This window comes from Heliconius melpomene, chromosome 15, assembly GCF_056956725.1.
Source record: "Heliconius melpomene rosina isolate 202511_hmr_F chromosome 15, ASM5695672v1, whole genome shotgun sequence".
NCBI classification, from domain to species: domain Eukaryota; kingdom Metazoa; phylum Arthropoda; class Insecta; order Lepidoptera; family Nymphalidae; genus Heliconius; species Heliconius melpomene.
In genome coordinates this window covers 5,442,207-5,466,062 of record NC_140403.1, presented here as the reverse complement: position 1 = coordinate 5,466,062, position 23,856 = coordinate 5,442,207, and the positions used below count along the sequence as shown (strand labels likewise).

At 31.4% G+C, this 23,856-nt stretch overlaps 5 protein-coding genes across 5 annotated transcripts in view; 3 read left to right on the top strand and 2 right to left on the bottom strand.

The window, feature by feature from the left end:
- The first annotated feature begins 478 nt into the window (after positions 1 to 478).
- Positions 479 to 7,295, top strand: LOC146531454 (uncharacterized). The gene is made up of 9 exons (XM_085198115.1): positions 479 to 795; positions 927 to 1,102; positions 1,301 to 1,492; positions 1,758 to 1,894; positions 2,336 to 2,590; positions 3,358 to 3,489; positions 4,271 to 4,372; positions 4,729 to 4,901; positions 5,380 to 7,295. Exons 1-9 carry the CDS (start codon positions 638 to 640, stop codon positions 6,215 to 6,217), a joined length of 2,163 nt encoding a protein of 720 aa, XP_085054241.1. The 5' UTR covers positions 479 to 637; the 3' UTR covers positions 6,218 to 7,295.
- Positions 7,296 to 9,517: 2,222 nt separating this feature from the next.
- LOC146531453 (uncharacterized) lies at positions 9,518 to 12,293 on the top strand. Its single transcript, XM_085198622.1, has 5 exons — positions 9,518 to 9,719; positions 10,382 to 10,557; positions 11,021 to 11,123; positions 11,763 to 11,950; positions 12,158 to 12,293. The coding sequence occupies exons 1-5, from the start codon at positions 9,651 to 9,653 to the stop codon at positions 12,255 to 12,257; spliced, it is 636 nt and encodes a 211-aa protein (XP_085054748.1). The 5' UTR covers positions 9,518 to 9,650; the 3' UTR covers positions 12,258 to 12,293.
- A 407-nt stretch (positions 12,294 to 12,700) lies between these two features.
- LOC146531452 (uncharacterized) lies at positions 12,701 to 15,060 on the bottom strand. The gene is made up of 3 exons (XM_085198568.1): positions 15,040 to 15,060; positions 14,410 to 14,581; positions 12,701 to 14,079 (listed from the first exon to the last, which is right to left on the bottom strand). The coding sequence occupies exons 1-3, from the start codon at positions 15,058 to 15,060 to the stop codon at positions 12,701 to 12,703; spliced, it is 1,572 nt and encodes a 523-aa protein (XP_085054694.1).
- Positions 15,061 to 15,663: 603 nt separating this feature from the next.
- Positions 15,664 to 17,889, top strand: LOC146531451 (uncharacterized). The gene is made up of 2 exons (XM_085198267.1): positions 15,664 to 15,975; positions 16,321 to 17,889. Exons 1-2 carry the CDS (start codon positions 15,816 to 15,818, stop codon positions 17,784 to 17,786), a joined length of 1,626 nt encoding a protein of 541 aa, XP_085054393.1. The 5' UTR covers positions 15,664 to 15,815; the 3' UTR covers positions 17,787 to 17,889.
- Positions 17,890 to 17,903: 14 nt separating this feature from the next.
- LOC146531450 (uncharacterized) overlaps positions 17,904 to 23,856 on the bottom strand; it is a 28,891-nt gene continuing 22,938 nt past the window's right edge. Inside the window, exons 4-5 of the mRNA XM_085198266.1 lie at positions 19,010 to 23,716; positions 17,904 to 18,427 (exon numbers count right to left, since the gene is read on the bottom strand). Of these exons, the coding sequence (XP_085054392.1) occupies positions 18,155 to 18,427; positions 19,010 to 23,716 (4,980 nt within the window). The 3' untranslated portion in view covers positions 17,904 to 18,154. The remainder of the gene's footprint in view (positions 18,428 to 19,009; positions 23,717 to 23,856) is intronic.

Sequence of the window (23,856 nt, the reverse complement as noted above, 5' to 3'; positions counted from 1 at the left end):
GAAATGGCTCTGGCTAGGCTAAACCTGAATTTAAAAAGAAAAAGTTTTAATCCTCCAATTTTTGTACGGAGCCCTCGGCGGGGGAACCCGACTCGCGCTTGACCGGTTTTAATAACTCGTTAACAACTGACACGTTCGAAACGACATAAGTAACTAAAGAACTGCTTAAATTGTTGTTAAATGTTTATTTTGTTTTGAATAATTTTCTTATAAGACAAAATATACGATTCCACTACTAAACATTATTCCTATATGAATACACGAAAAGTGAAAATGTTTAACTTTAGATTTGTGATTTAATTTATAGACGAAAATCAAAATTTAGTTTATTCATTACAAATCCCGAACCAACAATTAGAATAGTATTATGGCAATACAGAGTAAATAAATTGTGGAAAATCCCTTACATTTACGCCATGAATCAAAAGCTGCAAGTGTCAAATGTCAAATCAAAATAATTTCAATCCTGAAATTATACGGAGACGTAGTTTCCAAATTATTTTAATGAACTAACTGATATTTATTTCAATAGAAAAGTGCCTTATCTTTTTAATAATTTTAAATATTATCTACAGTTGCACAATATTTGCAATATCATCACTGGTCTATTATTTTTGTGTCGCAAAAAAGTTGAATTATGAATGAAGGTGACGAAAACTTAATCATGGCTCTGGAAAGGTCTCAACTCGAATTGAGTCAAGAATTACCAGAGAACAACAACGTTCCACCACCACTTTCTCCAGTACAAGTACAACAAGAATATTTTGAAAATCTACCTGAATGCGATTGGGTAAAGTGAGTATTACTTAATTATTAATTAAATATTTACAATATGAATCTCAAATGTGAATATAATTAACCAAATCTCTGATTTTTATTAATATATTTTATTTGCAATCTATAAATTAAATATTTCTTCTTTACAGATATGAATTTAATAATAGGAGACATTTACTACAAAATGTTGCTTTTGCATTATATGGCAGTCCAAGTTCAGAAGGTGACATGTTTATTAACAATATTGAAAATTCAAATTTAGAAGGCTATACTTCAAGACAAAGGGAAAATGTTATGAAAATATATGAGAAAATATGTGAACAAAGTAAGATATAATCTTAAATTATTTTAATTTCAATATATTTTTATAGTTAGAAAAAAGACACCATTGTTTGCATATATGCACATAATTATGTTAAGTAAAATATAAACAAAAAAATAATGCAATGCATACATTTACTGGTACAAAATTTGCAGTAGCTATAATATACACTAAAGTAATTGAAATTTTTCTATTCATTAGGTAAATATGCTCAAAATGACACTGATATCTATTTGTCCGTCTTACTTGTTGTGTGTGCGAAACCACATCCTCTACCATTTTATCGGATTGAACCATCGGACTATTGGGTGGACTTACATCAAAGAAATGATATTATTATGTGGTATACAGCTGTCTTCTGTGTCAGAAAATGTATTCCTACTATGGTTGACGGTATGTTTTTATTTATTTATTTAGTTCTATGACAATCATGTATACTGAATTATTGAATGGATGGACATGGATTGAATTAATTTTCTTTTCCACACTCTGGTAATATGACTAAGTGCAGCTCTAAGTTCCATCACTAAAAATTTAATAATTGATAGGAGCATAGCGAATAGAATGTCTCAACTAAGTTCCATCTGTCTACCCTGCAATTTGCAATGTACAATATGAAACTAAAACAAAATTTAATCAAATATTTTGTCTTTTTCAGCCAAACCTTGCAAGGTGTTCATAGATGAAGATGCACGAGTATACCATAATTGGCAATCATACCTAACAAATAATAGGTTACCAAAATGTGTTGTAGTTGTACCAGAAAATGGTGAATATCAAGGAGTTTTGGTTGAGGTATAATTTAAATGAACAATATTTATGTTTTTAACTATTATTGAAGCCATTGGGCTTTGCAATGTGACAGTCGCTGTGCAATTTCCACTTGAAAAAATAAAATATTTAATATTTTAATTTCCTTGCCCTGGTAATGAGACAGTGCATTGTGTTTTTCCACTCAATATACAATGCCTATAGAATTTGGTGGAAAGTGGGGAAGAGAAATGCCTTATCACCGAAGTTTCCAAGTTCCTTTTGCCTATACTCTGTACAAGAAAGTCAAGAAAGCTAAAAACAATGAAAAAAAATATATTATTTTTTTGTGGTGTTCAGTTCTGCTACCCAACACGCGATATTTTGAAAATTAGGCAAAAAGTAGATAACTAAGTGTCTTGACACTAGATTCCTTTAGCCTACTCTGCATACAGCGAGAATTAATAAAAAATGATTACTTTTCAGGGACAAGACACATGTTTGGTTAAGCTTACGGTGTCTCCAACACCCTCTCTAGGCCTCAAGGCCAGGGTCCTAAGTTCAGTGGATACGGCAAGCACAGTGGCCTCGCTGGGCGCAGTGGGAGTACTTGGGGTGGCAGCATTCACACCAATGGGACCGGCTGTATTGATAGGAGCAACGGTGGCCACTGTTGCTACTGGGATATATGGACTTGTTAGATCATCTTTGCATCTCCATGATAGGAGGGTGCATGAACAGGTGATTAAAATTAAAAAAAAATAACCTATTTTTAATATTTGTGTCATGATATTATTTATTAGCCTTTGCCTATTAAAATTTAAACTAATAAAATTTATGCCTATATTTAAATTATTAAATAAATTAAAACATAAGTCTAGAAGTTACTGATCTTATCAGTTATATTTATATAACTAACACATTTAAGTAATAATAATGCACTCAAGTACTATAGTACTTATTTCCAATGATAAAGATGTATAATTTTTAATACATTATTATAATAAAATAACTACATTCACACTGAATTGTAATTAATTTTCTCTTTTGATATCCCACATTTTATTCCAGTGATGAGCTTCATTTTATCAAACTAGTGAAATAAATATAGTTCAACAAACATTCATCTGACTCAAAGTGAAATAATTTTATCCAAAATAACAATATACATGTTTTTTTTGTTTGCAAATATAAGTAGCATTGGTTCACGAGAATTAATGGTCAAACCTAAATAGAAATAACTCTGCAAGATTTTTTTTAAAATCAACAATTAACAAATTATAATTATTAATTTGTAATAATGTTATGATACTTTCGATATATGTTGGGAGTTATTATTTCAATACTTAGATTAAGTTGAACCTACAACCATAACATCTATAGTTTCAAAGCACCATGACAAAAAGTTGATATCAAATATTACTTTACCTCTTCGTTAGACAATTATAATTTTAAATAAAGTTAGCTTTTGAATAATGCTACTAAATTTATGAAATCTTTCCTTTAAGACAATTAGTCCCACTGACGCCGAAGCTCGAAACAGTTGGTTAAACATAGCTGCCTCCAGTGTGGGCCTGACAGCAGGTGCAGCAAGCACTTTGTTGGCCAAATCTGCAGCAGCTGGAACTAATATTACTAAAGTAAGTTGTTTTTTTTAATTCTTAGGTTTCTGTATCTTAAAGGAAAAAAATGAACTCACTTTATTATCTGTCATGACTAGAATTTGGCAAGAATTGAGAACTTATAGTTATTGATAAGAAACCCTCGATGGACTATTCCGACTTGCAGTTGACCAGTTTTTTTACTAAACTCATGCCATCTGATTTACTATGAAATTTTTTAATTTTTTTTGTTCTTTCATTCTGCATTCCTTTTCTACATTAACTATAACTGTGCCCAAATATATAATCCTCTGTCTGCAATACTTTCATAAAAAAGGTTTAAAAATTTTTGCTTCACATATTAATTATCCATACCTATATTATAAATTCGAAAGTAACTCTGTCTGTCTGTCTGTCTGTCTGTCTGTCTGTCTTTTACGCAATCAGGGCCAAACAGCTAATTTAATTGTGATAAAATACTCATATAGAGATACTTGAAGGTCTCGGGATGAACATAGGATACTTTTTTTCCTCATATTTGTAATATTTTCAATATATACCCATATATTAAAATAATTATTAATTTGACATGTGATTTATTCCGCCATGTTAATAACAACCATCGCGTTGCTAAGCAACGATTTGCTTAGCAACGCGATAGTTGTTATTAAAGTTTATTGTTATAAAACGTCACCCAAAATGAGCTTGCTTAACGCATCTGAAAATAATTTCATAAATATATTTAATTAATATTCGTATAGTTCAAGCGGGCGTAGCCGCGTTCGGGTCCACTAGTTTATAATATAAATTTCCATTATAGACTGGCCAGGCGCTGGCGACTTCAGTTGAAATTCTACGTCACGCCAACTTATTGACCGGCGGTGCAGGTGTTATCAACAGTTTGGTGCATATAATACTGAAGGTTTGTTTTAGTTAGTGCTAGCTATTTTTTCTAATTAGAGATTTAAAAGCAATAAATGAATTGTTTTGTCATTCATGGAAAATAAAAAACAAAACAAACCTCATTACAATTACTGCCAACCAGTTGTCTCACTTATATATTTTTATTTATTATTTTCATTCAGTAATTATTTGAAATCTGAGGAAATGGGTATACAATATTTACTGTAAAATGAACATGGGGACAAATACATATATATTTTAATTTTGGTGAACAATTAACACATAACTAAATTAATAATATAAGTAATGTGTTCTAATATAAAAGAATTCTAGATTTCATATTCATGAATTTAAATTTATTCTCCATATTGACAGTATCGCAAACATGGTGAGACACCTTCAACACTAGAGCTATTCCAGTTCTCGGCTGCAACATTGTTCTTCTGTCAAGCTGCCTTCTCTAACAGAACTGCTCAACAGATTATTGAAGATGCTCAGGCCAGTACTATAAACGAATATAGGAGCACATTGAGGAGTAATCGCCATCGGTATGATATATATATTTATTTTTCACACTGCTTCCCGCACATAGCAGGGTCTTGTGTTGTGTAGCCACAACAACCTTATTTATCTTTCATAAATTGATACTGTAATATGGCAACGGTTATATTTTATAGTTGTTAATCTTTTATTCTTTCTAAAAGTTTGCTCATACTTTTCTGTGAATATATATTGACAAATGAAGAATTAATCTTAAATTAAATAAGGATATATAATCAGTTTCACGCTGTATCCCGCAGAGGGAAGCCCACACCCCACACCCCACAGCAGGCAGAGGGAACCTCGTGTTAAGATACTCCGTTCCCCTCATGTTAAGATACACATTCACAAAGAAATGGAAATATAAATTGAAATAAATATTTAATTTCCTCGAGTGGGGATCAAACCCACAATCAGTCGCGTTAACAGTCACACTTTGTGTTTCTGCGGAAAACTAAACTATTAATAAATTAACCATACTTTCAGCAAAATATTCGACAAAATCAACGCTGAAACGCGCAGAATACAAGGCACCGTGCTCGGCAACACCGAAGTCATAAAAGGCATAAAGAACATAGTAAATAAAGATCAATTTTTCGCGGATGCCCTAAGAATTAACAAGGATATAAATCAACATAAACTCAGGATATCCATGACTGCTGACGGTCAGGTCAATTTGAATGCTGTTCATAAATTTAATCCATCTGATTTATATGCCATGGGCCCTGAGGGTAGATCAGATCTGTTTACATCAATTGGACCGGCTGCCGTTTCTTCTAGGAATGTTCCTACAAGAGTTTTACCAACATCCATAGCCAATTATAATAATATTGATCAAGAAGAAACTGGTATACTAGTTGGTATACATCCAGGAGAAATAATAAGAATAGGCAGTCTGTTGTTAAGAGTGAGCGCTTCTGGCGCTGAAAACATCGCTTTATTGCTTGAAAACCTGAGCCAAGAAGTTCATGCTAATTTGATGACTGTAGCGTTTAATATTTTAAGCGCTCTACTACCCGATGAAATAGCTAGATTGAGGCTTTTTAGTCTAGAACAAGACTTGGTAGAACAGATTGTAACGTTTCTATTTAATTATATGAAACACAATAGGCCGCTGGGTGATTGTCGCGATACAGATAACGGTATAATAATTATTTTAAAAGAGTTTTTCCAAGATGGCCGCGTTAGGCAAGATACGATTTTGCAGTTTAAGCAGAAATTTTTAGATTTTATCGATTCAGAGCTAGATAAGAGGCGTAATTTATATCCTAATAAGGTGCGTGCGATATGTGAACAATGTCAAGGTGTTAGATTTGTATTGTAAATTTTCGTTCTCTTTGAAAATAATTCAAAATGTCAATAGAAATATTACTAGGGTTATTTTGATTCAGTATGATTTTATAATTAAAATAGTGAGTAATTAATGTTTTAAACATAGTAATCGTACCTAATAACTATTTAAATATATATGTTTATTTATTGAAGAAATATTTAAAGAGACGTCTTTACTATTATTTCGATTTCAATTGTTTTTTTTAAGATTTAGCTATTCTATTGTTCACCAATAGTTTCTTTTTTTTAATAAAAAAATACAATAAGCGACTAATAATAGGTCATATTAAATAATATTCTTCAAATTATTGTATTATAATATCAACCAAATATTAAAAAATTATTTACATTTTTCTACTTTATTTTAATAATTAGGAATAAGGAAATATGCTTTTGAAATATGAATTATAATGTTTGCACTTATTAGTGTATTTGCAATTATAAAAAATGTTATTATTAGTTATTAATATTTTTACTACAGATTTTTATTTAAATTGTACGAGATTTTATTGGAAAAGTTTTTCCTTTTGAATATGGGTAGGGTATCTACTTAGTTTTTAGAATTTGAATGATACTTAAAATATACACTTATACAAATGCTGTGTACCATTAAAATTATCAGAAACATATCAAAAACACATATTTTATATATTTGAATGTAATGTAATTAGAAAATTAAAATAATTGAATTACACACAGGCATCTTAATATGTCTACAGTGCTTTATTTGACTAGACCAGTCTGTTATTTTTTTTAAATACATCAATCAGTACAAATAAAAAATATATAGTTTAATTATATAGAAATAATAATTTTTATATTTCTCAAAAATTATTTAAGAGCTTCGTTTATTAAAACAATGCGTAGGTAAAGTTAGCTGCACTGTGATATTTTAAAATGAGATATGAATAAAGATTCTAAATATACCAAACATATTGTGCCTTTTCAATGCACTTATTCCTATTTAGAAGCTTTATATAGTTATAGTTATAGGGTCCGAAGCAAAAATTGTTTATATTATATTATATTTCTATATTATTATGTGATAATAAAGAATACTACAATTATTATAATTTGTTTTATTTACTTTCATTTTTTAAAATATTTGTGGTATTCCTTAGATATATTTTTTTCAATTGTATAGGAAATTACATTTTTAATTTCTAGTGCTGGTGACAAGATAAAGCGCGACGCTTAGTTCCGCCACTCAACACGTGAATACTTGAGGGGGAAATGAGGAACGGAGTGTCTTAACACTAGATTCTCTGCGAAATGCGTGACACAGCATAAAACTAAAAACTGTTGAATTTTTTTAATATTTTATATGTAATTTTTTTTAATTTTATAGTATAGGTTTTTTTGCAAAAAAAATGTAATAGTAAAACCTAGCTAAAGCTGTAAAGATTTTAATTAAAAAAATGACGTTTGCATTTTTTATCTATGGTTAGTTACTATAATAATCCAAGATGTCATGAATGTAAATACATGTAAAATAAAATTTATACGTTTTAATTTTAATAATGAAAATACCTTTTGTTATTATTTTAGGTCCTATTTTGAAACCATATTTCAGCAGTTCTAGATTGTTTTGCCAACATCCTACTTTTACTGTTAGTGTTCCTTATACTTACGTTTACAGTGCTCTAGGAGTGGTACGTGTATTCTGTTTTAGCTTAAATATATATAAAATAAGAAACCCAGTCTGGTTTTGATGAAACTACTATAATTAAATTAACGTTTTTATAATACGTATAGTTTATAATTATAAAAATTAAAATAATATAAAGTTAAAACTTCAATTTAAAAGTAAAATTAAAAAGAAAATTTTATTATTTAAATTATTCAATGTTTACATAGAACTTATTGCAGTTTATTAACGTCCATAAGTTCATACATAATCTTGGTAAGCTGCCACTGTCCATCGAGCTATCAGAGGAATGCCATAAGAATAATCGGAATAATATAATTGCACATGATCTCAAAATAATTGCCATTTCTATAGGATTTTTTCAATACAGTTGTCTTCTGGCTGGATGTGTTACCGTGAGATTTGACTTTGCTAACATTTTAAACTATCTAATATATTTGTTATTTATTTTGGAAAATATTTTTAGGGCGTGGGGCTCTAGTAACTGTAACATGAGGGTTGTGAGTTCGATCTCACTCAGGGGAACACGCAATACCTCCAAAATTCGGCGGAAAATGATACACGGAGTGTGTTAGCACTAGGTCTGCTTAGCTATATATGAAATATAGCGTGAACTCGAAAAAAATATTTCTTCCCTCAGATTTACGATTACCTATTTACATAACAATCAATTATTTATGATTTGTTTCTGTTACAATTGATGTTCAATAACGAATAAGCAAAAATATAAAAATATGTTTATTTAATACTTTTATCGATAAATAATATAAATATGAAAAATTTTCAGGAAAACCCCTCCCTTTTTCTCCCTTATTTGGCAGGCCAGTTAGTCATCGCGTGTTTGAAGGCACTCAACGCATTGTATTTGTTACTTCAAATCGATTTAAAAAGTTTAATCAATTTTGTTCAGAAATTTACTGCGATTATTATAATGACGTTCAATTGGTTACAGGGATTTTGTGTATTCAGAAAACACTTGTGTATATGTGATCTTTAAATAATATATCCAATAAATTAATATATAATATGCGTTTTATTCTTATTTACACTGTGGTAGAGTTTAACAGTAATACTATAAATAAGTATTTTATAATTTATGAATATATATTTTAATATAATATATTTTTTTGTTATAAATTTTATGTCGAAAACCATTATTGCAGATAAGCTGAAAAATATTGTAGAGATTGTAGAAATTTACGGAACTTCAAACTTTTACATAGATAGATATATAAAAAAACTTATTTCAAATTCATTATTGGTCCATACCTCCGTTAACATTCCACGTTTCCATTCCATTCGTAACTCCGTCCTCTACTACCGTTCTGGACAAGGCGTGTTGGGTGGCGGTCCCCAACGCTGTAGTAGTTGCAACGACACACCAATGGAGACGCACTGGTGCCTTCAGGTATATACTTAATTCTTGTTGCGGATTGAATGCAGTTCTATGCATCGCCATGTGAGGGCAACCAAGACAAAATTAAGTACTTAGATATGGTAAATATATTAAATCTCAATCTATTAAACCGACACTCCGCACTAAATCTTATTTAATCTATATTATATTTTAATTAAGTACTAACTGACATAAGTCAAAAATTTTAAAAAGTGAATAACGCCAAACGCCAGGCCATCAAACGTTACTGTTATATGTTACAATGTTATAATATTATTTAACCTCACTGCCCACGCTTCATACAGCGTTCATGGAATAAACAAAATAGATTTTTTTTTATTACATTTTCTATAGACTTCACATAAAGAGGCATTTGAAGACATGGAAACAGAAAGCGATTCACATTTACTTGAAAGCATAAGACGTAAGCATGAGAATAATACGAATATGGTGAGTGTATAACACTAACAGCTTCTTCTCTCTTCTTCTCTACTTCTTCAGATTGTTAGAATTAGGTATTTAGCCTGTTATTATTTAATATAGTATATAATAGTTTATGGATGGCGCTGAAATAGTTTATGTAGTGATATATTGCCCAAATATGCCTGTAAGATCAGTTCATTAAAATAAATTGTATTAAGAATATGTTCAAATCTATTGCATTTAAATACTGCATTATTTGATAATGTTATGTGCATTAGCCGCCTTACTAATACTGCATATTATAAATAACATTTTGTTTTAAGCAAACATTGCGGTATTACTTCTAGTGGCGCTTCTAAGTCTAAAACTGTAAAAAGTAACGAATATAATGTTAAACTAAACAAAAATTATTCTAACTTCCAATTTCTATAGTAGCAAACAATAGCAATAGTAATATCCCCATCACGACACATTCGTTCATTTCTTTCCTTCATAAGGTATACTTAGTTGATAAGCGAAACGCCGTATTTTACCTCGTTACCAGAGCAAGCAAATGAAAATATTAAATATTCCTCCGAGTTGGAATCGAACCCACCAACATCGTTTTTACAGTCATACGCTTCGGTCCTGCACCACGAAGACCTCAAAGAGACAGTATAATGTAGACGATTTAAGTAAAATATTTTTAGGCTCCATCGGCAAGCATTGAAAACAATGATTGTATCCGTGTTAAATTACGAGCGCTCCTCGTAGCTCTGTTGGGGCTGTCGATGTCAGCTTGTGCCTTCGCGTCACAGCCCACGGAACTGGAGCTGGACGACGACGAAGTGAACCAACGACTTAGCAATGTTAGCTTTGCCAGACGGTAAATTGTTTTCATTAAAAGAAATAATAGCTGTTCTTAGGAGATAAACAAAAATAATCTTTTAGGTTTTATAGGTAATGTAGGTCATATGATAAAATGTTTACCTATATATTAATTAAGTCAACTTTCAGTTAAATTGTAATCCTAATCTTCTAGTATTATAAATTTTTAATTTTAAAGAAGTCTAAGCTTAATTATTACAGACGATTTTATTATCAGACTAAAAATTGTTAATGTATGTAAACACAGTTTTTCAGTTGTTCATTGATATGCAAAATATGAGTAATTTTTTATATAGATCTAAAAAAAAGACTAAATAAGGAGTAAGTGCTGACATAATTTTAGGAACTGTAGGTACTAGCATCAGTTAAAACAGTTTTTTCAATTTTGTCCACTAATGAAATTTTAGTGACCAATTCAATTTACATGTTTATTTTTCTGTTAATTAATTATCACTTCGCAGAATAACGAAACCTACTATCCGACTGGTGATGGGCTACGGAAAACTCAGTGCCTTTGTGACTGCCTCTACTTCCTTACTGCTTCTCGTGGCTGTTATGTCAAAGGTAGCTACGAAGAATTATTATAGATTCCGACTGTTAATCCTATAGAACTATATGGCGTTTTTTTTTTTTAGTTTTGAGTCGGGTTTTTTTATTTTTAATATTTCATCCATGTTTTAAGACGTTATTGCGTAGAATTATCATCGATTTTGAAGATAACAATATTTAAAAAAAACGGTAATTAATAGATAGTAAAGATCTCTATATTATAATTATTAGGAAAATGGCGTAGGATATAAACATCTAATAAGTTAAATAAAATGTATTCAGTTGTAGCAGAGAAACTCTAGTTTTAAAGCACTCCATTTATCTACGACTAAATTTCAGACATCGCAACGTACAGACAACGAACATTTACAACCTTTATGGCACAGAATTTAATAAAACAATATAATGAGACCATCTTGGCGCAGGTGCACAAGCTGACCTTAACGCAACGATTGTGGGTTCGATCCCCACTCGGGGGTATGAATTGTTATTTATAAATATTTTTATGTCCAGTCCAGTTCCACCTCTCAACACGCAATGCCTCGAAAATTCGGCGGAAGATGAGGAAAAGAGTCTCCTAACACTACGTTCCACTCTGCCCACCCTGCTATATGCGAGATATAGCATGAGGCGTAAAAGAATATATATTTCTAGCAATCCTGGTGGCGTCGAGGTGCTAGATGGCTGGTATTGCCGGCATTACTTGTTACCGCTTTGGAGATAGCCTCTGACACGAGTGACGCGCTCTTAGCTGCCATACTGCGAGGATCCGCTGAACCGGCGCTCCTGGCTTCACAAATAATAGCCGCCTGTTTTATGATCACAGTTGAAATTTTAGTTTGGTTTGTATAAGCGAAAGTCAATCCTTTGCCCACTTTCCACCGAATTTTCTCTATTTATTGAAGTGGAGAGTGTATTCTCAATTTTAAGCAAATGTATATTGGTGTTAGATTTTGCTCTTACCGTATTACAATACTTACTATGAATTAAGAAAATTTTGGTGGTTTCTTTTCTGGATGTGTAAAGTTTTAAATATTAAATTGTTACAGGTATTTCATAGCAAAGTTCTTTGAACACAACCAACCTACAAATATTGTAGAAGTCAAGAAAGATACTCGAGTAAAACCTATGATTCCTAACATTCAATAGAAAGATGTCAAATTATTGCAGATTCCTTTAGAAATAAATTTCTTCAAACATGAAAAGTGCTAGTGTTATTGTTTGTAATATTTAGATTTCATTTTAATATTTAGGTTACATGAAAAAAATTAGGTGCTGGTGAGAGCAAATTCTTGAAAATAAAAATCCAAGAAACAATACGTGGAGAGCGATCTTGAGATGCCATTTTAATAATCTATGAAGGAAGCAGCATCTTAAGATCGTAGATTACGTTTTATTTTAAGCAGTTTTAATAAATATATCCCACATTATATTCTATATAGGTAGAGGCTCGAAGATTTCAAAATAATTAAGCATATTAGAAGTTTTTATAAGTATTTAATATATTTCACAACTATACAAAAGCAACACTCGATAATTTTGCAGTTACAACTAACACTAACACGTTAAGTAAAATTAAGATGAAACCCTACTTACACAACATTATAAATAATACGAATACTCTCACAATAAACATCATCTCTCAAAAATCTAGAACATTGGTTCAGAAGTGTATTTTTGATGGTATATTTGGGGTCTAGCCTGTGACAAGCAGAAGTGAACAATTGAGCGAGGAACGGATGATGTCTGGATACAGCCGCTACAAAGCTACCTTCAGGACTTAACAATAGATAATTCAATTTTTGCTTCTTGCGATCAGGATATTCTGGTACGGAATTTATTAGGCCTTGTTGCACAAGATAATTTGGTCCAGTTTCATCAGAAAATCCTGATAGATCATAAAAGAATAAAACTTGAGGCATTTCCATATTTGACGTATTCTTCAATTTTGAATCATATCCCATCATATAGTCTATGGTGTTATTAGACATTTTGTTTTTAATCAAGCTTTCTGATTTTTCAGTTATATTATTTTTTTCCTTATTTATTGTAATGTTGGACATTTTTAATATATTTTGAGATGTATCATTATTCAAAAGTGTGTTATTATTGTTCATGTGATTCAATTCATTGTTGGTTAAAATTGGTACATGTCGCTTATTACGTTGAGATTTAACTTGAAAACTATCATCTGGAAACTTTACATCTTTTGTGGTATCTATATTTAAAAATGCAGATGTTTGGTTCAATATATGATTTACGAATTCTAGAAACATCGAAAATATTTCATTTTCTTCATCTTTATCAAAAGAGTTTAAAACTGTTGCATATTTATTTGTTTCGATTCCATTGCTGTGCTGCTTTAATATTGCATCAACCCTACGGTCTAGCTCCTGGTTACTGTTATATTGATTATTAAAGGTAACAAGGTCAAAACCAACTCCGCCATTTTGCCAAATTTCATATACTCTAGCATAAAATGTTAAATATCTCGCAGGAATCATTCTCCAACCATGTCTCAGTGGTGTCATTCCCATATACTTGCTCAAATACATTACACTAACATTAACATTTTGAAACCTACGCTGAAAAATCCTTATTTCGCGATTATTATTCTGTGTCAAAACTGTATTAAAAGATCCAGCCATACGAGGAACCAATCTTTTCATTAAATTCGGTTGCCATGAACTTTGGACTGGCATATGCCATGCATCATCAATTAAAAAGGTAATGTGAAAATTTAGTAATGGATATTTGGTTGCCATAAAGGAAAGGTATTCAGAATATATTGAAAAAGGTACAAAATCCTGTGAAATAATATTATGGTAGTATACATTGCTGGCCGGCTTCGTGTCGTTACAGCGTACAACTATGACGGGATGTCGTCTATAAGCGCTCATGCCCAAAGCATAAAACACCACAAATGATATTGCTAATAGCACTATAGTCATCCAGCAGGTGGAAATTACTTCTGTAACAAAAATATTTCTAGTTAACATAAACTTAAAGAATTTTTAACAATATTCTCATTTTTTTATATTTATGGAAACGTTTCACGTTATGCAGTTGCAGACAGCAGACTGATCATCATAGCTATTAAATTTTTTTTTTACCTTATTCCTTTTACTTAGAGTCATTGTATTTTAAGTACCAGAGTCTATTTATATTTCTTTTAATGACACAGAAAATGTATATTTTATGTAAAAACTTTCCCTTGGCTTGGATTTAAAACCACAGAAGTGCAAGTGTCAAATGTGCCCCAATGTGACACCGTTACATAAACTTTTTATACTTAACTAACCAGGCCAACGTTTAAAGCAGGATTGCTTTGGAGTGCATGTGACGTTCCATCCTGTAGGCACGGGAGTAACCGGGTTCTGAGTTTTACTGTCTCCACCTCCACAATCCACTTTAAGTAAGGGATACTGTTCGTCTCGTTTAATTTGCGGATTGAAATCTGCCATTTTAGGATTCTGAAATTAAATATATTAATTACATTGAAACATATTAAAATCATAGAAAATAATTGTTTAAGAAATAATAATAACATAGACCTACTTTTAGATTGCATTAAAAAATCTTGGTTCATTCATATACGTTTGTAAAATGCTTGTAATATTTGACAACAAATTTGGTAGTTCTCTTTTTGAAACTGGACTACTTAGTGTACAATATTTTTATCGTGTCTAATCTTAAACAAGTAATATAAAACCTACTTAGTTAGAACTATTTTTTGCTATGTATGTGCTAGTAATAATTTTGCTTTTCCACCTAATAGATTAATATTTATTTTATATGTACAGATAATATGTATACACTGTACATAATCTGTACAAAATAATAAAAAGAGTGTGTCTGTGCATAAAATATATTAATGAAAAATAATTAAGGCAGGTAATAAAACACTAAAATATAGGGTTGGGTCACGTACATCTTCGGAAATATTAGACATGTTCGAGTAAAACTTTTTCCTGTTGACAAATAAAAATCACTGTTAATTGAGGCCATCCTAGATTAACGAGACGAATTCAGAATGAGAACTCAGATGAAAACCGGATATCAAAGTGCCTTAGCACTAGATTTTCTTTGTTTATCTTCTACAAGTTTGAGTAATAATGGGTGATAGTAGTAGATCAAGGATTATGAAGTTCAAGCAAACTAACGGGTCGCAACTAGTTTCAAATAAAAGTCTTATATTTCGTAAATATTATGCACAACAAAATTTCGATTGAACTTGTACTAGGTACTTTAAAGAGTACAATATGACGCCAGTACTCGTACATACTGTACGTGAGACGAATTTTTGTTGAATCAACAAAATTAATGTGGAAAGTAAAAACGTGCTAAACATCGTGAATAACTAAATCGCAATATGAAAAGTATATCAGTTGACACATTTCTAAACTGCTGGTAGAAGTTAAGTTAAAAAATAATTAAAAGTTTCTTGTTTTTTTACATTTATATAATTCAGGTATGTTAAATTTTAATTACATATTTAAAACGGAATAATATTAATTATACAGTAGTTAAAGAAGTTTTTTTCTGTTTCCAGGTGATTCGAACTTTTTCTTCGAACAATTTATAAAATATCTGTCAAAATCTGTCCATAACAAAAATAAAATTGACATTATTTTCAAAATATATATAAGTCTAAATTAGATTTAATAAAATATATTAAATCTTTCACGAGTTAAAAACGATGTAGTTATGAGTAAATTTCACGAGGAATACCACCCATTACTGCAAGACGAAGAATCACATATCTGTCATACAAGTCCAAAATTCCAACGACGCTTTCGTTGTGGAAGCTCAGGTCGTGCTCGAGCCCAAGCAAAAGGAGCAGCTTATATTATTACACGCTGGCCAGGTAAGTCCATATAAAATAAGTCGTATCTAAAATATATATTTGCTCTTCTACTTTTTCTACTAAAGGCTTTAAATTATAACTTAATAATTAATAATAATCTTTTTGACAATTTTTCAAAAGATAAAGTTAGTTTCTTGATTATAGCTTATAAAATATTATATAAATGCAATGTTAAAAAAATATTATGCGGGCAAAGTAACTTACACGAATTTATTATTTTCTTTTACTCTTTTTATTTATCTTGTAGAATATTATGTTTTTCTGAAGCTATACTATGTATACTTTATCCAATAAATGTATGTGTAAGTAAAATAATATTTTTAATAGGTTTATTTTTATTTTCAGATCACCTTTCAAAATTATTAGCTTATTGGTGGATAGGACTAGGCATGATAGCGTTACTTATTTTTATAATTTATAATAGTATCTTAGCTATCGCTATAATCCCAGCAGCTCCTTTAAAGCCCTTAAATATTTTAAACAGGCATTTTAACGTACAGAATATTTCACATGATAAATTTCCCGAACATACAGTATATATGCATGTTCTTGTGAATAGCTACGAAGAAATAATTTTTAAAGATTATTTGCCATATGTAGAGGCATTTTCAAAAAAATATACAAACTTTACTTACAATTTTGTTGTACTAATCAATGATGCGTCAAAATATAATATTGAAGATTACAGTGACGAATTAAAGAATGAATTGGCGTTAGGTTCTTTATGGGATGAGAAACAACATAATGACAGGCAAATGCATAAAAAACCTACTGTTCAAGTTATTTCCTTAAGTAAATATATGGATGGATCCCCATTAAATAAATATTGGCGGGACTTGCCGATAGAATATATTGCGTTTTTAAGCCGATGCATTGCAATTTGGAATAAAGGAGGCATTGCTCTAAATCCTATTATATTAACTCCAAAATCACCTAATCCTATTTATATCGAAAAACTAGAAGAAATCCTTGGTGGTGCTAAAGTAAATGTATCTAATTCTCGTAAAATAATATTTAAAGAACCCACGAGAACAGTCAATAATATTCAAGATATAATAAATAATCTTCAAAATGAAGCTAGTATGGATAATTTTGAAGAAAACATGGTTGAAGCAGAAAATAAACAAAAGTCATACATTGAAATAAGGTCCCATAAACACAAAAGCAAAAGAAATACAAAATTAAATGAAACAAAGGACAAATTTATTTCAACAAAAAAATATATCAGTCAAGAAAATAAGTCAAAGGATTTAGTTAATCTTAAGAACGCCAATGAATCTCATGACATAACAAATAATAAGAATTATTATACAGACTTGTATGCAACCACAAGAGTACCTGATTACAATGATGATGACAAGCAAAATCTTTTGCCTATGTTCTTGAAATTTCTCTTTAATAGAAATTCTAGCGAAACCTCAAATAACAGTTTGGGAGTGTATAAAAATGTCACAGAAAATATGAGGTTCCCTGCCCAAAAGAAATTAATTACAGTTCCTCAAACTTACAACGTAAAAAATGAATTTAACTCAAATAATTTTACAGAAACGTCTTTGATACAAAATTTGATTAAAGAAGATAATATCCAGAAAAAATCTAAAAGAAATGCTGCTACGTTAACCATTGATTTAGATGGGAATTTGATAGCATCTGCAACACCTTGCCATGCGTTTATAGGAACAGTATTCAGTAACGTATTTCATCACACCGGTGACTCTTCATCTATTAAAGATTTTATTATTACAGAATTATCATTATTTTGTAAAGGTACTTTATCTTCATGTACAGGTATCGATGTCATATTATTATAAAAATATTTACACTTAAAAATTAATGAAGTTACTGCAATCAATAAAATATTAAAAGTGTATTTATAGTTTTATGTTTTTGCATGTGTATAAATAGATAATAGAAATAAAACAAAACAATTAATTTAAAAAATAATTTATTTTTTTCTTATTTTAATCAGTCGTGATCAAAATAATGTCATATAGAACAATATTTTGTTCACAAGTTACAATTTTTATTACTTATGGCAGCGGTATAAAAGTATTTCCGGCATAAACAACAGACTAGAATTAATTAAATGTACCTTATACTACTCTAATTAAAAAATAATCTAATATCTACAATTAGCATTAAAATAAATCGATGATTAAAGGTTTCGTTGTAAGGCACGTTAAGAAGCAATATTATATTTTTCCAGCGGTACATCGTATCTGCTATTCCAGGGGTATGAAGACCTCTTGCAGTCTCTTACTTTTCTTATCGACTCGCACCTTCTACTAACTGTCCAGTAAACGTAACCTTTTGGACATTTATAAACGAAGCCTCTTAGCTTGCCAGACTTCGTTAATTCACATTTCAGAAAGGCCTCTGAGCACTCTTCTTGTATTTCAAATGGAAAATGGCCAGCGGAAGAACATGCCATAGTATTTGTTGTTACAGAGATCTGGAAATAAAACACACAATCTATACCTAAATACAAATCAAATTAAAGTGTCTGTCTGCGATTGCTCAAAATAACTGATTTTTTTTCAAGTGTTTATAATTATTTATCCGATACTAAAACACAATCTTTTTTTTTGTCTGTCAGTCTGTCGTGTGTGTGTGTGTGTTAGTTTATCCAGGGTAACTTTCGAAACAGCTAAACTCATTTTTATAGGATTTCACTGAAATATATGGTAGATTGTGGAGCTATATTTATGCGGGATGGAGATCAGGATGTGCATGGGAAAAAAAACGCGTTTCGTGAGATAGATATGAAGTAACCAAAAAAATCTATTTAATACTTACGACACCTACGACAATTTGAAGCAATAAATATAATTACAAATATTTAAATTACTATGTTCTTACTAAATAAAGAAACAATCTTCCCTACATTTACTTAAATAATATGAAAAAACCATTGTAGGCATAAGTTCAAGCGGAGGAAGCTTCGGGTTGTCCTCTAGTTAATAAAAATTTTAGGTAAAAATGTTGTAAAGACAACTATAAAAAGAAAAGATTAATATCTTAAGTAGAAACTTACCGGCTCATTAAACATGGAACCCAAGCGTTTAACTCTGTGTTTTTGTGCAATTTTACCATTACATTTTTTATCACTTTTCTCTTCTTCAACACATTGAATTTTTGATTCATCATATATAGTGTTATTTGGACAATTGAAAACCGTTACTTTTACTTCATGACTGTCGTTGTCTTCAACACACTGATAGAATAAATTACAATATTTAGGATGCCGTTTAAACGATGTAGGGCACACAAATAGAGATTGATCAGAATCGGTTTCTGGACATTCTTGTTGTGATGAGGATTCTGTCGTTGATTCCGTAGTTGTAGATTCCGATGTTGTACTTTGAACTTCAGTTATCTGAGAAATATTATCTTCTGTAGTTGACGGTTCAGTCGATGTATTAGTTTGTTCAGTCGTAGTTTGATCAGTTGATATTGATGTTAATTGAGTCGTTTCTGTGGTAGACTCTGTTGAAAGAGTTTCTTCAGTAGAATTAGTTTGCTCTGTGGTTGACTTTGTGGTTTGTTCCTGATTAGATTGCGTGGTTGTCTGTTCTGTAGTAGTGGCTTGGGTATCACTTGTTACCGATGCTTGAGTTGTAAGTTGTTCTGTCGTTGATAATTGTGTTGTAGATTGTTCAGTTGATGATGATTGTGTCGTTGATTGTTCACTTGATGATGATTGCGTCGTTGATTGTTCGGTTGACGATGATTGTGTCGTTGTTTGTTCGGTTGACGATGATTCTGTCGTTGATTGTTCGCTGGACGACGATTGTGTCGTTGTTTGTTCACTTGACGATGATTGTGTGGTTGATTGCTCACTTGACGATATTTCTGTTGATGTTGGTTGTGTAGTCATTTCAGTTGTAGATGATTGTGTAGTCGTTATCTGTGTCATTTCCGAATGAATGGTAGTAGGTTTTTCAGTTGTGGTCGTCGTTTCTGTCACATTTCCCTGTTGTGCACTGTTACAATTACGAGGAGGTACTACTGAACTTTCATGATTACAAGTTTCAAGAGCAGGATCCCAAATTGTTCCATCACCACATTCAAAATGGTACACGGAAAATTTGTTTCCATTTCCATCCCAATCTACACATCTGTGGAATTTCTTACAATCATATTTGTCGGCGTAAAATCCTGCTTTTTCACATTTAAAATCTTGACTATCAGAATTTTCGGCAGTATTATTATTTGCACAATTTGTATTACTAGTTGTTGAATCACTTGTTGTCGAAGATCCTGATGTTGTTCCCGATGAGATAGTAGTAGACATTAAAGGCTTTTCTGTCTCTTTCATTGTTGAAATAGACTCCGTTGTTGTTTTTGATATACTTGTCATTGATTCTGTACTTTTTTCAGTTGTTGTATCTTTATTATTATTGTTAATTTCTGATGAATTTTCATGTTCTGACCTACATGACGGATTCGACACGTCTTGTGGGTGGTTACAGGCTATTATCTCATTGTCCCAAATAGTACCTTCACCGCAAGTGTAATCATATTTCGAAAATCCTCCTTTGCCGTCACTGACACATCTATAAAACTTCTTGCAGTCATCAGTATTGCCAAAAAATCCTTCATTTTGACAGTTCATTTGCATTGTTTGATCAGTATTCGGCTCTGATTCATCTGTTGTGGATATAATTCCTGACTCGCTTGATGTGTTAGATACAATTGGCATGTTTGTTGAACTTGTTACTTTATGTGATTCCGAAGATGTCATTATTGAAGAAGTACAATTTTCTCCAAGTGTATCATGATCACAAGCTTGAATTTCTTGAACCCAAATTGTGCCTTCACCACAATCAAATTCATATTTATTATAACTTCCTTTACCATTATCAACGCAACGGAAAAATTTTCTACAATCATTCTTATTGGGAAAGAATCCTTCTGAGTCACATTTTTGTTCTTCTTTCAATGATGAATCCATGATAGTTGTGGAAAGAGTAGACGTAGTGACTGAACTATGGGACATCTGAGTTGAAGATGTTGACATACTTGAACCTATTGTAGATGCTGTCGTTGATGTACTTTGTGCATTTCCACTTTGGTCATATTCAGAAGTTGTTTTAATTTGTTCGTTTTGGTTGCCGTTACACTTCGCTACTGCCCATTCATGATTACATGCTGTTATCTCAGAATCCCAAACTGTTCCTTCACCACATGTAAATTCATATGCTGTAAACATACCATCATCATTTTCAACACATCTATAGAATTTCTTACAATTGTTTTCGTCGCCAATAAATCCACTTGTATGACATTTACCAGTACTATTTAAAGCCATCGATGTTGTTGATATTGGGCTTTGTATAGTTGTACTAGAACTGGAATTACCTTGTTCAGGACTACTTTGAGTCGTATAACTATTTTCATTTTCTTCCATAGAACTTGGGGTAGGTGTATTCATTTCGTTAATGTTGCTTTCTGATGCTGCGCTTATACTACCACTACATTCCTTTACTGCCCATTCATGATTACAAGCTTGAATCTTAGGATCCCATAACGTTCCATCACCACAATTAAAATCATAACGTTCATAGCCCCCAATATCATTTTTAACACATCTGTAAAATTTTTTGCAATCATATTTGTCCCCAACAAATCCATCTCCGCTACATTCATTATTATTGGAAATTGTTGTTGTCGAAAAAGTTGTTGAAATAGGTCTTGCAGTTGTATTTTGTGTATTATAATTTTGTGTTGTATGTCCACTGCTTGCATTATCACTACTAAGTTCAGAACTGTATGTAGTACTTTGAGAATCAGTACTTTGTGAGATATTTTGCATTTCTTCTTTTGTTTCTGTACTTCCACCGCAACTTTTTACGGCCCAAGCATGATTACATGCTTCAATAGATGAGTCCCAGACAGTTCCTTCGCCACATAAAAATTGATGTTGAATATATCCTCCGTTACCATTATCAACACATCTATAAAACTTCCTACAATCATTAGGATCACCAATAAAACCAACATTTTCACACATATTTTTGTTCGTTTCTGGTTCTTTTGATACCTCATTTATTTCATTTTTATCAGGTTTCTCAGTTTGTTTCTCTTGTGCACTATATTCTGTGTTATAATTATTGCTTGGTATGACGCTCATTGTCGTGGCTTGAACATATGAATTAGTTGTAAATTTATCTGATACTTTAGTTGTTTCTGTTATATTTGTAATTGACTGCGACCCACAAGATTTAACAGCCCACGCATGGTTACATGCTTCTATATCCTGATCCCATAAAGTACCTTCTCCACATTTGTACTCAAACTTAGTATAACCTCCGTTGCCATTATCAACACAGCGGTAAAATATTTGGCAATTATTTAGATCTCCAAAAAAGCTAGTATCTTTACATTCATTAGCAGACTGAGTTGCAGATGTTGTACTAGAAATGAGTGACACAGTAGTGGGCTTGGTTGTTTCTTCTTGAGCTTTATTTGGATTAAAATAACTACTATCATTATTTTCATTAATTAAATCATCGTTAGTAGTGCTCTCTGTAGTAATTTTATAAGTAGTTGAACTGCTACTAGTTGAAACTGAAACAGAACTATCACTAGATGTTGTTAGAGAACTGCTAGGTGAAACACCTTTAATTGGTGACAATCCACCACATTCCTTCACAGCCCATGCATGGTTGCAAGCTTCGACTGTACTATCCCATACCGTGCCTGGACTACAAGAAAAATCATATTTCATAAATTTTCCGTTACCGCTATCTACACATCTGTAAAATTTAGAACAATCATTTGGGTCACCCACAAATCCGCTCTGCGAACATTCGGCAGATTTTCCTCCTTGCATTTGCGTCACTTTTTGAGGAAGTATTTCCGTGGAGTAAGCTATTGTTGTTTGTTTTTGTATGTTTCCGTATTGGTCATTAATCTTTGATGTTTCTTTACTAATATGACTATTTACATTTGGTGGTTGATGTATTGATGGACTGTTATAATCATTAATTTCATTTACATTGTATGAATCTCTATTAAAATCTACTGTACCACTGTTTTCCACTTGGTTTGGTTTATTTTCATATTTTTCACCAATGTTATATTTTTTCGTCGTTTTTAGTCCGTAATCAAATTGCTGATATTCATTTTGTGATGTCACATCATAAGACGATTGATTGTCTTTAAAAGAGTCATTATTTCGGCCACATCGGCTGTTGCGAGCGGCCCAAGCGTGATTACAGCTTTGAATATTATCATCCCATATTGTAGAATCACTACAAAAAAATTCATGCCGTGTAAAACTTCCGTAAGAATTCCGTACACATCTATAAAATTTTCGACAATTTTCATGGTCTCCTATAAACCCATCAGAGACGCATGGGTTACTTTTGTCTAAAAGAGGTGCGACAGTTGTTAAAGTTATTTGATATGTATCGTTCCTCGAGCCCATCCAAGGATAAGCTGGTGCTGGTGCTGGTGGTTCATATTTCATTGTGGTCATCGTATGAATATCAGACTGCAATGGTTTGACAGTAGTTAGCATTAAAACTGTGTTATTAATTGGATCCGATTGACTGATATGGAATGGTAAAATTGTGCTTATGGGTGATGGAAGTTCATGTCCTACTTCATTATCTTCATTTTCATCGGTATTATCATGTGTTGACATTATTCCACCACATTCAGATCGTTTTGTGCTTCGAGGATGGTTGCAAATTTCTGTGTCGGGATCATACACAGTGCCTGGTCCACATTGATACTGGAAAAATGTACAAAATATTTTAGTATTATATATAATTTATTTCTTTATAGTAATAGTAGTAGTAGTGGTAGTGAATTCAATTTCCGTCTAAAGCGAATATATGTCCAAATATATTATTTTAACATTTCGTGTATTTG